This window comes from Odocoileus virginianus, chromosome 1 (assembly GCF_023699985.2).
Source record: "Odocoileus virginianus isolate 20LAN1187 ecotype Illinois chromosome 1, Ovbor_1.2, whole genome shotgun sequence".
In the NCBI taxonomy this organism is placed as follows: domain Eukaryota; kingdom Metazoa; phylum Chordata; class Mammalia; order Artiodactyla; family Cervidae; genus Odocoileus; species Odocoileus virginianus.
In genome coordinates, this window is record NC_069674.1 from 102091440 (window position 1) to 102105836 (window position 14397).

Here is a 14397-nt window from a genome sequence, read left to right on the forward strand (position 1 = left end):
TTCTCTTCTCTTGATGTGAATATTTGGTGGGAATATTTTGCCATCTGACTTGAGAGTGAGGTGAACCAAAGAATTCTGCCTTTCTCTTGGATTCAAGTCAGACTGGAGAAGTAAATTCTATCTTGAGAGATCTCTTTGTTTCTGTCTGAAACAAATCTCTGTTTGCTCCCAGGCCAACCTCTGAGGTCTGAACTACTCCAGTGTCTGGCAGGAAGATAAGCGGGGGCCATTTCTAGCACGGATGGACTGTGCGGGGGATAGGATGGGGAAATCAGATGACATCTTCTAGTCTCTCTAGATTTATCATGGAGCTTTCTTTCTAGATTTAACTGAACATACAGATCTCAGATAGGACATATGGGCGTAAGTAACAAGCACTATAGTCACACACACCTACCTGAATTTGATTACCTGTTTCAAATTAGCCATATCTCCACTCCTGTGGTAGAATTTCGTTAGTGTTTGTGCTCGCTTATTATCAGCAAACTCCTGAAGATGGATGTAACCTTTGAAATGTGAGCAAGTAGCAGAGAAAGGGACTTTACAGCCACCCAGCAAAAAAAAAAAAATCTAGGACCCTGTAAAGCTCCTGGGTAGGATTGTCTCAACAAATACCACCCTGTGCACATACACCTGCCTAAGTCATGGGAACTACCTCCACAGAGAAAGCAAATTCCCCTGGGAAGCTTGAGGTTTGCATATTCTTTTGGCATCAAGACAAGCTTTGTGCATATCATAGGGACACCTGGTCAATTTATTTCCCCACTGACATTTCTGCTGTCCCCACACCACATTAGGCATGTCTGTTGCCTCAGCAATGCTCCCAACACAGTCCACTCTGACTCTACTGTTGTGCCATCACATGGAAGTCCGTCACTATACTGTATTTAGATTGGTGGTTGCTTAGTCGTGTCTGACTCGTTGCAACCCATGGACAGCCAGGCTCTTGTGTCCACGGGGGTTTTCCAGGCAAGAATACTGGAGTGGGTTGCCATGCCCTCCTGCAGGGGATCTTCCCAACCCAGGGGTCAAACCCAGGTCTCCTGCATTGCAGGCGGATTCTTTCCCATCTGAGCCACCAGGGAAGCCCCTGGTAGTGACTCAGTGGTGACTCAATTAAAAGAGATTCAAACACTTCTATGACACACTTTTGACTTCTGCATTTAATAAGGACTCTGAGCAAGACATACCTTTTAGGGTCAGTCTATGAAATGAGTAGATTACTTTGTTCTCAATGATAGAAATTCATCTTTTGAGAAGACAGTCCATGATTTGAAAATCTGTCAGGAGTGGTCCCAAATTCTGTGATGGGTAGCACATCTGTAAAGTCAACCCAAGGTGTCCAGAATGGGGCAATGGAAGCTTAAAGAAAAAGAATCCATAGAAAAATTTAGGTTATACTTTCATAATGCTCACAAATGCTGGGCCTATAATTTTGTTCTTTGTGTTATCCCAAATGGGTATTCCCTCATTTAGCTTTAGGCATGGTTTGCTGAGCAAATCTATCATACACAAATGGACCCTGGTGAAACCACTCATGTTAAAGGCTAGTATGCTGTTAGCCATGGCATTTTTAACAGTGGTATGTCACTTAAAGAATGTCAATGGCCAAAATGCCATGCCAAGTATTTGACACAAATGTTGGCAGTTTTGGTATCTTTTGCTTAATCAAAGTCCTTGAAACGAATCAACTGCTGAAAATGTAAAATCATCAATGGTTTGCAAGCTGTAGCACTTTGATAACTCATTATGCACTAAGGTACCGCTTATCTGATTGTTGTGCTAAAGCAGGGGTCAGCAAACGTACAACACACACCAAATTTAGCCTGCTTCCTTTTACATTTTTAAAATTTTATTTGAAAAAATTATAGATTTACACGAAGTCGCACAGGTACTTCAGAGAGAGTACTCTTGCCTCCTAGTGGTTACTTCTTACATAATGTACACTATCAAAACCAGTCAACTCACACTGGGTACAGTATGTATGTATAGTTGTCATTTTACCACGTGTAAACGCATGTAGCCCCTATTGTAACCAAGATACAGACTGCTCCATCACCACAAAGATGTCCTCTTTTCTATCCCTTTATAGTCACACACATAGCTCCCTTCCCCTCCAACATCCCTAACTCATGGTAACCGCCGATTTGTTATTATTCTGTCATTTAAAAATGGCAAATGGATGAAACCATACAGTGCGTGACATGCTGAGATGATTTTCACTCAGAAGAACGCCCCTGAGATCCATTCAAGTTGTTACAAGCTGTGTCACTAGTTCACCCCTTAAATATTCCATTTACTGCAGTAAATCATGATGTTACTATAGGACATTTTGGTGGACTTCAGTGTATGGCATAAAGCTGCTATGAACAATTGTGTACAGGTTTTGTGGACCTAAATTTTTACTTCTCTGTTACCAATATCCAAGAGCGCAAACGCTTGGTCACATGGTTAGTGTAGTTAGTTTTAAGCAAAACGATTCAGCTATTTCCCAGGGAGGCTGTCCTGTTTTATGTTCCCACAAGCAGTGTATGAGTGAGCCAGCGGCATCCCTGGCAGCATTTGGTGATACTACTAATCATCTTAGCCATCCTGGTACGTGTGTAGTCTGCCTCACGTTAATCCTTCGGTTGTGTCTGACTCTGCGACCTCACAGACTGTAGCCCGTCAGGCTCCTCTGTCCATGGAATTCTCCAGGCAAGAATACTGGAGTGGGTTGCCATTTCCTGCTCCAGTAGTGTGTCTTACTATGGTTTAAACATGCATTTCCTACCGGGTAGCGATGTTAAACATTTTTTTCAGGTGCTTATTTGTTAGCTAAACATCTTCTTTGCTGAAATGTCTTTTTTCCATTTTATATTGGATTATCTTTTCACTGTTTAGAGAGTTCTTTATATATTCTCGATATGTGGTTTGCAAACATTTCCTCCCAGTCTGTAGCTTGACTTTTCATCTTCTTCATAAGGTCTTTTGCAGAACAAAGCTATAAATTTTGATTAAGTCCAATTTATAAACTTTTCCTTTTATGGCTCATGCTTTTGGTACCAAGTGTAAGATCCTTTGCTTAATCTAGAACATGGTATCTTTTTCTGAAGTATTTTCAAAAGTTTTGTATTATCTATGATCTAGTTCAAGTCTTGTATAGTGTGCAGTTCAGCGATTCATATTTTTGACTGCCTTATTTAGTATCACTGCCCTCCTCTATTGTAGCATTGCTGTACATTTGTCAAAATCAGTTGATGATACGGGAAGGACACTATTTTTGATTCTATCAATGTATGTGTCTATCCCTCTATCAGTATCAGTTTTGATTACTGTAGTTTTGAAAATGGGTAGAATGACTTTTCCCACTTTTTCTTTTCCAAAATAGTTTTAGCTGTTTCAGTTCTTTTGCCTTGCCATATATTTTTAGAATACTTCACAATTTCAGAATTATTTACAGCTATAGGAAAATATTGCTGGGCTTTCCTAAAGTTGCTAATAAACTGAACCAAACCCAGTCATTCTGTGGACTGAGACCCCTGACGAAGCCAGTGGCTTTTCTTTAGGAAGTGAAGATATACACAAAATATCCCCGCAAAGATAGCTACTGATTTTTCATGTAGTCAAAATACTTGTTGCAGCAGTCAGGCTGGCTATGCTAACTTACCATTTGTTTGACTTGCAAGGCCTGTTGGGTCCCTGTTGGTTGCCAGGCAACCCACCCCAGAGTAGAGACGTCACATCAGTGACTCCCAGGCCTCCAGGGGTCAGGCGTTCAGTTTCAGGAAGAGGCTAGGAGCCAACTGGAGTGCTGGGTGGCTGGGTCAGGCAGGCTGCAATGTTATGCTGGGAAATGGCTTGAGTACGTGGGCTGCTACCAAGTCTTTAACAAAAGGAGTGATTTCCCTTTCTCTTGTTGGACTTCTGTATTGCACCGAAACAGCTGGACCACCAGAGAGGAGACAAAGCAGAATGGGGAGGGACTCAGGCCCCACTCTCACCTTGAGGCATGCAGCAGTCCCTAAATAAGAACAGCCCCGCTGACACTTAGACAGGGACCTGTGGGCACATAACACGTCAATTCCATTAGACCTTAGGAGCTGGGAGCAGTGTGATGCTCAATCAGCCAAAGAGCTCCACCACAAGGGAAGCCTCCCTTCTGCACTAAGGAGAAATGCCCTTTTCCGAGCTGAAGAGTCTAAACTGCATGAGTCAGGAGCTACGTAAGAAAAGGTGGCAAACGGATGCCACATCACCTTGTTCCTTAGCTGAGAGGGTAAGGAAGCCAGGGGTGGGAGAGGTGGGCTGCTGGGGGGAAACGGAATTGTTTTGGCCTTTCCCCCTCCCCCACCCCTTGCTCCCTGCCAGTGCCTGAAGATCTGCACAACTCTGTCTCCTATGGCAGTGGTGATGCCTGCCAGTATCAGAGCAAACTACAGTCTAGGGGCTCCTTTCTTCTTCACGTGCCCCCCTCTGTAGTCCTCCGCACCTTCTGTCCCTCACAGGAACTGCTGGCCCTTTGTCACGAAAACATTCCTCCCTGTCTGCATGCCAGAGTCAGCAACAATCAAGGCACATTCGGACAGCTTGTTTCAACCCTATTTCTACCATTCAGCCTGTAAACATTAACTCAACTCCTGTTCAGTAAAAGCTAGGAACACTTATCCTCCCCCCATCTTTAATCTATCTAGAGTGACAGCATTGACTACCAGACTGATTCCAGGGAATCGAATATTCCCAACCTGGCCTGATGGTTCACCTTCCAGAAAAGTGTGTCTCTGTCAGCATTCCAATCCTTGCTGCTGAAACAATCAGGTCTGAGGTTTGATTTTACCCAGTAAGTTAGCCTGTCAGTTTTGTGGATGCTGACAGAAGACACAGGAACCTTGATCACAGGCAAAGGCCTCTGTCACTCAGGGTGTGCAGCACGCAGAGGGAGTGTCAGCATATTTATGTCAGTTCCCACAGGCAACACCGCAGGCCTGGATGAATGCCAAGCATGCAGCGGTCTGTGTCACAGCTGACCAAAAGAGTGCAAGGAATCCAACACTTTTACAGCAAACCTGCTTCTCGTCCCCAAGCTTACTAGTGATATAAATGCTGAGAAGTGGCTCAGGCAAAGCCCTAATTAGGCCTTGCAGTCTTGGCACACTCAGCAAGATGTGTAGGCACTTCAGAGGCCCAGGAGAGCTGGACTGTCTCGTCCCATAACTACCATTTTCTGTACAGTATTCTGTTTATTCCTCATGAATCTTTCTCCCAGCTTGTCTGTAAACTGATGCTTTGTGAAGGCTAGGCTGGCTAAGAGATGATATCTATATCCTGATCAGGAATATTTCCATGTTATGGTTTTAAAGACTGAATAATTTCTTCAAAAGTTTGGCCACCACTCAGTTGGTCAAGAGAAGGAAATGGCAACCCACTCCAGTATTCTTGCCTAGAGAATCCTGTGGACAGAGGAGCCTGGTGGGCTGCTGTCCATGGGGTCGCACAGAGTCAGACACGACTGAAGCGACTTAGCATGCATGTATGCATTGGAGAAGGAAATGGCAACCCACTCCAGTGTTCTTGCCTGGAGAGTCCCAGGGACAGAGGAGCCTGGTGGGCTTCTGTTTATGGGGTCACACAGAGTCAGACACGACTGACGTGACTTAGCAGCAGCAGCAGTTTGTCAGCCACTTGTCAGTCCTAAGTGCAACAGAGAGCTAAATTTAGGAAACTATTCCAGTCCATCTTTCTTTAAGCATGACTAGTCCCAGTTCCTAGAAGAAAGATCACATACGTCTTTCCAGAAAGAAATCTACTGGAGAAAAGGGGATAATGACTGACAAGGCAGTAACATACTGTTGCTAGGTGACAACCTTGTAACTATAACCACAGCCCAGGGCTGAGATACAACTACTACTCAGCCCCAGAGCCAAGCACATCAACACTTTTCTCCTATGGAGTTTGATTTCAGCCTTAAAAAGGAAAAAACCCAAATTTGTATTATCATGTAATATTTAGATTCTAAAATTTTACTCTTTAGTGATTTACTAACTGTAACTTTTAAAATTATGACCAAATTTCAGTAAGTCTGAGGCTGTAATTTCATAACAGGTAAGCCACAGTGCGTGCTATGTCACTTCAGTTGAGTCCAACTCTTTGTGACTCTGTACTGTAGCCTACCAGGCTCCTCTGTCCACGGGATTCTCCAGGCAAGAATACTGGAGTGGGTTGCCATGTCCTCCTCCAGAGGATCTTCCCAACCCAGGGATCGAACCCATTAATTGAACCCAAGAAATTACTCCTGCACTGGCATGGGGATTCTTTACCACCGAGCCACCAGATTTTAATGTCATTAACGGTTAAGCAACATGATCCAAGGACTAAAAAGGGAACAGAAATGAGATCAGTGGCTGTAATAAACAACATTTAAAGAATAATTCAGCATACGGACACTAGAGTTAAGCTTCAGATCCACAAACTGATAGGCACAAGTAAAACGACTCTCACATGTTACCACGGGCACATCTTATGCCGCGTCAGCTGGGGGTCTGGGACTTGTGCCTGAGCACTGAAGATCAGATGCCGGGGGCTGCTGTAATTACTTAGATGGGAAAGAATAATAAAATGATTGAGAAGCAGGCATTTCTATTTATATGGCATAAAAAAATTTTCCTATCCTAGGCAATTTCACAAACTACCTTAAAATTCTTTTTCCATGTTTCTATTAGAGACTTCAAGGAAAAACCATAAGTTTTCTTCTGAAAGTTACAGTGATTAAAAATAATGAGTGCTGAAGTCACAATGTTTTAACACATTATCATGCAAAGTTTTAGGCTTATCTCTGGGGTATAAAATGCTCAGTAAGTGGGCTAGTATAAAAAATATTAGGAATTAATCTATTACATGTAAGAACCAAATTAACCCCATCAATTAGAGGGAATTTAATGTGAAGATTAGCTTCCTGACTGGGTTAAACAAAGTCTATAATGAGACAAAAGTGAAGTAGTTTAAGTAATAAATGTTTAATCAAAGAATTTTACATATTATTAACAGCATTCATTTGGCCAAACATCTACACGTTTGTAGAATCCTATTGTATATAAAGTGGGAATGTATCAAGTATAGACTATGAAAGTGCAAATAACAAGTCAAGGTTAGAGTAATTTTTTCTTACATTATAAAATTAACTTGTTTACAAAATAGGCTTTGCCAAACTTTATTTCTGAATCGTAAAGTCAGTGACTGTGTTTTTAAAATATGTACCAAGGAAATACAAGTTGGATACTGATGGTTTTCATGCTCAGGAGAGACCACAGAAACACAGGGAACTGCACAAAAGCATGGACCCAGAAGCCCTGACTACACTGTGGCACACGGCGCTCTTCCTCACTGCACCGCGGCTCTCAAGCCGCCTCAGTGCGACACAGACTCCTCCTACTGAAAAACTACAGCTTGATCTAAAAACTGACTGGTGTTGATATTTCAATCTAAAATAAATTTGTAAAAAAAATCCTTTAATGGACTATTTCAGTTTCATATACAGTAATACACTGTAGATAAAGGTAGTATTTTCCCCAACTAATTTTAATAGGGATTGATATCAATCAATGTTTCTGATAGCTGGGGAAATAAAAACCAATGTGGACTTCCGATATCCATGGCACAGTTTATCCTAAGGGAACAGGGGAATATTAATGGAATAGGGGAATATTAAATACTCTAATATAATGTCTGAGCCATACGATTTGAAGCACAAGGAAATTTCAAAAGCAGGGTTTGGGAACAAAAAGTAATCAAAAATCGTTAATTACAGCTCATGTGGATATTAATACTAACATAAACCTTTCACCCAGCCCAGGACTTGCCTGTACAAACTTGGTACTAGAATTTTGGTAACTGTAGATTTCTGATAAGAATCTGGCAAAACATCAAATAGAGTGTTGCATATCTATTTTGCTTATGTTATCCTAGTTTTCATAATAGGTAAGTAAAACAGCCATTCCAACAGTTTATTCTAGTTTTAATTACACACTGTACCATTGTATCTTAATTACAACTAAGACCAGCATTTTCTTCACAGTAAGACACTGATAACTAGGAAGTTGATTTTTTTCAACACTAAACAGTAATCACACAGCAAATGAGTATTGTGCAATAGAACAAACACGTCAGCATTTGCGATTTAGTCAAACAAACCGATTGAACATTTAGTTGTTATATTTACTGTAAAGGCAAGGCCATGGGTGGTTTTATGGAGGTCTTTGCAATTCATACAGCATAGTTACTTCAGAAGAGACATTGAAGTTGGAATTACTTATTTGACTGGCAACTACCCACTGAGGTGAGGCAAAGGCACGGTAACATGTTGCGCAGGATGCTGTACTGAGTTTCTTTTTTTTTAAATAATTGTGGGATTTACTATAACTCATGAAAACTCCACTTTTTTTTTTCTATTTTATAAAACACTTACCATTAAAAGTAATTGCACCCATTAGTAATTAGAATGCACTGTAAAATTGTGAAAACAAAGAACTATGATTGCACTTCCAATAAAGTGTCTCTTAAAATACAGCACCGCTGTTGCTAATCAACTGTATTTTAATATTAAAATAAACTGTTTTGAACAGCAGCATTAGATTTAGTTAACTTAAGCTACAGGCTACATTTATTTAAATGCAGTCTCCATGGCAACAAAAGCCCATTAAATTCTGGAACATCACTGCTACCAAGTGGCACCTTTTACTTCCAGGAAGGCTGAGACTGCTTGGAAGCCCTCCGGGACACTGCACACCTGAACGCCTTGTTAGCGCACGAGTCAGTTTGGCACAAGTGGACTGTAAATAGACATGAAAAGAGATCTCTGATTCATGTGAAATTAAAATTAATTACACTGTGGTAGATGCAGCGTTAAAGAAGCCCTGGCGACCTCAATTCACACCGCTCAGACAAGAAGGCAGAAGGAAAGTTACGGAAGAGCACAGAGAGATGGAGGAATGAAATGTTATTAGATCTGTCCAAAATAACTTCTGAAATGAAGAAAACTTTCAGTTTTTTCTTTTTTAAAGGAAAAACCACCCAAGGATTAGAGAGTAAGCCTTTCATTTAATGTTCAATTTAAGTACTGCTGACCTAAACAGAGGACTGCACTTTCTTCAAATGTGGAATCTAAGTTATTTATTCCATTTGTGCTGCTCTCTCCTGCTCTTCTGCTTGTCAGCATAAAGGGGAAAAGCTATCCAATTAAATACAGAAGAAATTCCCTGTCAGGTTAAAATCAGAAATGAAGCTATACCATTCAAGGGAACTCCTTCATATTTAATCCTAATGTCAGTGGTTTATAATTAGTTGAAATTAAGTGGATCAAGTCTCTATAAAGCATACTCCTCTAGCATACCATCTGTACCTGCAATTCACTAGAGCCCCGAGATGTGCAGTTCATACTAAGTGTACTTGTTCAGGCCAGTCACTTGAGGTCTGAGGTGTCTGACTTGAAACATCAGAATCATCCCCCTTGCTGGCAGCCTCATTACCACTGTCGCCAGCTCGAGATGCTGCTTCCCCAGCCAGAATATTTGCCTCCAAAGGATTTTCTTCTCTTTGGATTCCTCTCCCTTCACTGATCGCAGCATCTTCAAACACTGAATCTTCTGGAGGTATCAGTTCCACATCCCTCACACATCCTGACTCATCTTTGACACAGGGGAGCTGAGAATCTGCACTGATTTCTGTAGCTGCTGGAGGAATCAGAGCAATACTTTGAGGGTTCATGTCATGAAACCAAGCCATGATATTGCCAAGAAGATTGTCATTGATGTTGGCGTCCTGGCTGGCTGAGTCAGGGTCACTGGATGAGGCGAAGAATTCACTTCTCGCCTCACTGGGAGGGTGGGAACTCAGGGTGTCAGTTGAAAATGGGTCTCTTTCTGCTCCTAGTCTCATGAGGCTGTCACCAAGTTCCAACAGCTCAGAGCTGCTCAACGCGGCTCGAGGGCTATCTGTGTTCCTGGGGACGGAGTCCAGTCTGGAAGGTAAAGAGGTACCTATTGCTCCTAAGGACGCTTCGTTACTGAGAAAGTCTGTACTTTCTTCATCGATGGCCAGCCCAGATTCTTGCAGAGATAACTGTATTGCAAGAAGTATATTGGGATCGTCTTCATCCAAGGAACTCAGAGCCTGAGGCAACAGAAAGTAAAACTACTTCAAAATTTAAAAGGAAAAATGATTGAACCCAGTGAAGTCTGCCAGTGTTCTTTTACCAAACAGATAATTAACAGTACCTCTATTTATACAGAAGAACTTTTTGACCTACTAGAATCTTAATTTTCTCCTTGCCCATGATAATGGGAAAATAAATTACTTAAGAGTAAATCTGAAATAGAAAAATCCTTCCCTGTAGTATAGCTCTGAAGCAAAGATTGTGGAAAGGAAGGGAGAAAAAGGAGAGCAACAGAAGTAAAAATAGGAAGCCAGGCTCAAGGGAGAAACGGCAGAAGGCAGGGGCAACGAAGCCGCCCAGAAAGGCTACCTGAAGGGAGTCCTGGTTCTCGGAGCGACTGGCAGGCGTGTAGTCCCGCAAGGAGGAGGTGTGCAGCGCGCTCACAGACGCAGAGCTTACCACGGAGGAGCCCGGCCTGCGGCCACCGCCACCATCCGGGAGATCTGTTTCAAAGCAAGCGGTACCAGACAGTTTGGTCACATCAGGTCTCATGCATCTTTTCAACTAAATCAACGACTTCTCTTTGAGTGCTGGTGAAAACCTGGGGTCACAAGTTCACGTCATCTTTCAGAGATTTTTCATCCATATTGTCTCACCACAGGCAACAATATATATCTAACACAATTATTTCAAATCCATGATCAGTCTTTACAACTTTATTTAGATTATACATAGTTCTATTCACAAAGGCGAGTGCTACCAAGTGTTTGTTTTTTTCCCCTTAGGCAACAAGAAAGGTGTTTTAGTTTTCAGAGTTCTTAAAACTAAAGAATTTACAAGTTACAATAGCCCCCAAAACTAATCTTTAGGCCTGTCGATCCTGATATATTAAAGATGAGCTGCTGACACTGCTGTGGTTTGAAGATTTTGAATTAACAATTTAATATTTAAAGGATGATAATTTATCTTCACTACTAGAAATTTAAAAATGTTGACAGGAGAACTGAGGTTAGGAGAAAAATATTTCATGAACACACTGAGAGTAACCAACAGCTACAATTTATCAAATGTTCGCTAGGTGCTATTAGTGTTTAAGGGTTTTACACGCACTATCTCATTTAATGCTCACAATAAGCCCACAGAGTGACACTACTGTTACTGCTTCTTTACAATGAGAAGACCAAAGCTTGGAGAGGCTAAGTGACTCAAGTTTCACACCGACATGCGGCAGAGCTGGAGTCATGAGCTCAGGCCTGTCTGACTCCATATTCTTAATCGCCCTGGTTTTCTGCATCCTGTAACATTAGAAGAACCTGCATGCTGACTGTATAAATTACAAACTCTCTCACAATATTTAGATTAGCCACTTTTATGAAGACATGCAAGAGAACTAAGAGATTACAACAAACCCAATGCAAGGACTCACCTAAAGTGCTTTCACTTGGCTCGTCAGGGTCTGGAGGGTTACTCAGCAGACTGTGCACATCTCCTCGACGGCGCTGTTGTCTATGCCTCCTCCGATACTGAAATTCAGCATATTCCTGCATAAACCACAGGTTATAAAATACGGGAGAGCATGCACACTTTAAAGTGCAAATAAAACCAAACATACACTTTTTTTCCAGGAAAAAAAATGTGTGATTTTATACACATATTATAAAATCACTTGGCTTTAGAAAAGGAAACTTCAGGCTTTGCCATGCCAAGGAAAACAGAAAAGGTTGCCAATGGAAAAGAAAATGGAAAAGAAAAACTTTACATAGCCATTATAACTGTCTGAATAAATTGGGAATACTTGCAAGCTCCAATGCTAGATCATAACTGAGCCTCATTTCATGTTCCTGGATCTTGTTATCTAAAGTTATAACTAATATCAGAATAATTTTACTGATGTGAATTAGGCCCTCTCTGAAGGTCTGGTTTTTAAAAAAGGACTGTGATATATGCAACAGGGAAAAAAAAAAAAAAAGGAAAAATAAAAGCACACACAGTTAGGTACTTGCTAGACTGATTGATTTGGTTATCATTGGGACTACTACAAACCATATTCACTGCAAAAAAGAATATGAGGTTATCTTTAAAATAAGGTACTACTTGGCTTCCTTCCTGTGTTAGTGCATATGTAGGGTGATCTACAACCCAGGCAAGGCAAAGTGTTTTCAATTTAGCATGTGGGAAGAACACAGATGTGGGCAAATGTCCCCGAGTCTATTTCACATTTGTGATACTAGTTTTAAGTGGGTCTGCTATCACCAGAGGCAGAACCTGGGACTACATGCTATCATCTGGGTACACATGTCCTTTTCCAGATTTTAGTGACAGACAGACCAGTGTACATGATACCAGCATTTGTGTGTTAGTCGCTCAGTTGTGCCCAACCCTCTGTGATTCCATGGACTGCAGTCCACCAGGCTCCTCTATCCATGGGATTTTCTAGGCAAGAACATTGGAATGGTTTGCCATTTTCTTCTCCAGGGGATCTTCCTGACCCAGGGATCGAACTCGGGTCTCCTGCACTGCAGGCAGACTCTTTACTGAGTTACCAGAGAAGCCCTGATACCACCATAAAAAGGCTAGTTTTGAGAATCATTGTAGAATTTTTGAGTGATACACACTAAAATATGATTTTAGCTTATGATTCGTGATTATCTAGTTACTATGATTTTATGATTATCTAGTTACTCTAGAATATTCAATATAATTATATTGTGAAAGTAACAGAAATAAATGAGAATAAGTTTTATAATCCCAGTAAAACTTTCACATCGTATGACTCAGGTGAAATTCTTCTTTATGTAAGTAGCTGGACTCTAATTAAAGAATGGAAGGCATCCTATCAGGTTAGAAATAAATGAACATAATACTACAAGTGTCCAGAGAGATTAACCAGGTTCTTTAAATTTACTGCTGAGCTGAGGCATTGCTTCCTCTTTTCCTGGAGGCCGATGATCTAAAACTGGATGACTGCAGCATCATAGTTCACAGGACCACCAAGTACTACCACATTTCTCAGACAAAGACGGCAACAAAATATTATGCCGCTTTGAGATTTATCTTTGTGATCCACACAGTCAAAGGCTTTGGCATAGTCAACAAAGCAGAAATAGATGTTTTTCTGGAAGTCTCTTGCTTTTTTGATGATTCAGCAGATATTGGCAATTTGATCTCTGGTTCCTCTGCCTTTGACTATCCCAAAGCCTTTCACTGTGTGAATCACAATAAACTGTGGAAAATTCTTCAAGAGATGGGAATACCAGACCATCTGACATGCCTTCTTGAGAAACCTGTACGCAGGTCAGGAAGGAACAGTTAGAACTGGACATGGAACAACAGACTGCTTCCAAATAGGAAAAGGAGTATGTCAAGGCTGTATATTTTCACCCTGCTTATTTAACTTATATGCAGAGTACATCATGAGAAATGTTGGGCTTGAAGAAGCACAAGCTGTAATCAAGATTGCCGGGAGAAATATCAGTAACTTCAGATATGCAGATGACACCACTCTTATGGCAGAAAGTGAAGAAGAACTAAAGAGCCTCTTGATGAAAGTGAAAGAAGAGAGTGGAAATGTTGGCTTAAAGCTCAACATTCAGAAAACTAAGATCATGGCATCCAGTCCCACCACTTCATGGGAAATAGATGGGGAAACAGTGGAAACAGTGGCTGACTTTATTTTTTGGGGCTCCAAAATCACTGGAGATGGTGATTGTAGCCATGAAATTAAAAGACACTAACTCCTTGGAAGGAAAGTTATGACCAATGTAGACAGCATATTTAAAAGCAGAGAGATTACTTTGCCAACAAAGGTCCATCTAGTCAAGGCTATGGTTTTTCCAGTGGTCATGTATGGATGTGAGAGTTTGACGGTGAAGAAAGCTGAGTGCAGAAGAATTGATGTTTTTGAACTGTGGTGTTGGAGAAGACTCTTGAGAGTCCCTTGGATTGCAATGAGATCCAACCAGTCCATCCTAAAGGAGATCAGACCTGGGTGTTCATTGGAAGGACTGATATTGAAGCTGAAACTCCAACACTTCAGCCACCTGATACGAAGAACTGACTCATCTGAAAAGACTCTGATCCTGGGAAAGATTGAGGGCAGGAGGAGAAGGGGACGACAGAGGATGAAATTGTTGGATGGCATCACCAACTCAATGGACATGAGTTTGGGTAAACTCCGGGAGTTGGTGATGGACAGGGAGGCCTGGTGTGCTGTGGTTCATGGGGTTGCAAAGAGTCAGACATGATTGAGCAACTGGACAGAACTTGAGATT

The 14397-nt window shown here is 41.4% G+C and overlaps 1 protein-coding gene across 4 annotated transcripts in view; it reads right to left on the minus strand.

The window, feature by feature from the left end:
- Positions 1-6968: 6968 nt before the first annotated feature.
- Positions 6969-14397, minus strand: part of ANKIB1 (ankyrin repeat and IBR domain containing 1) — a 150385-nt gene continuing 142956 nt past the window's right edge. For 3 of the 4 annotated variants that reach the window (XM_020902171.2, XM_070471782.1, XM_070471792.1), the window contains 3 exons: positions 11553-11667; positions 10496-10629; positions 6969-10143 (listed from right to left, as the gene is read on the minus strand). In XM_020902171.2, the coding sequence (XP_020757830.1) occupies positions 9406-10143; positions 10496-10629; positions 11553-11667 (987 nt within the window). In that variant the 3' untranslated portion in view covers positions 6969-9405. The remainder of the gene's footprint in view (positions 10144-10495; positions 10630-11552; positions 11668-14397) is intronic. The other variant, XM_020902183.2, reaches the window with a different exon arrangement.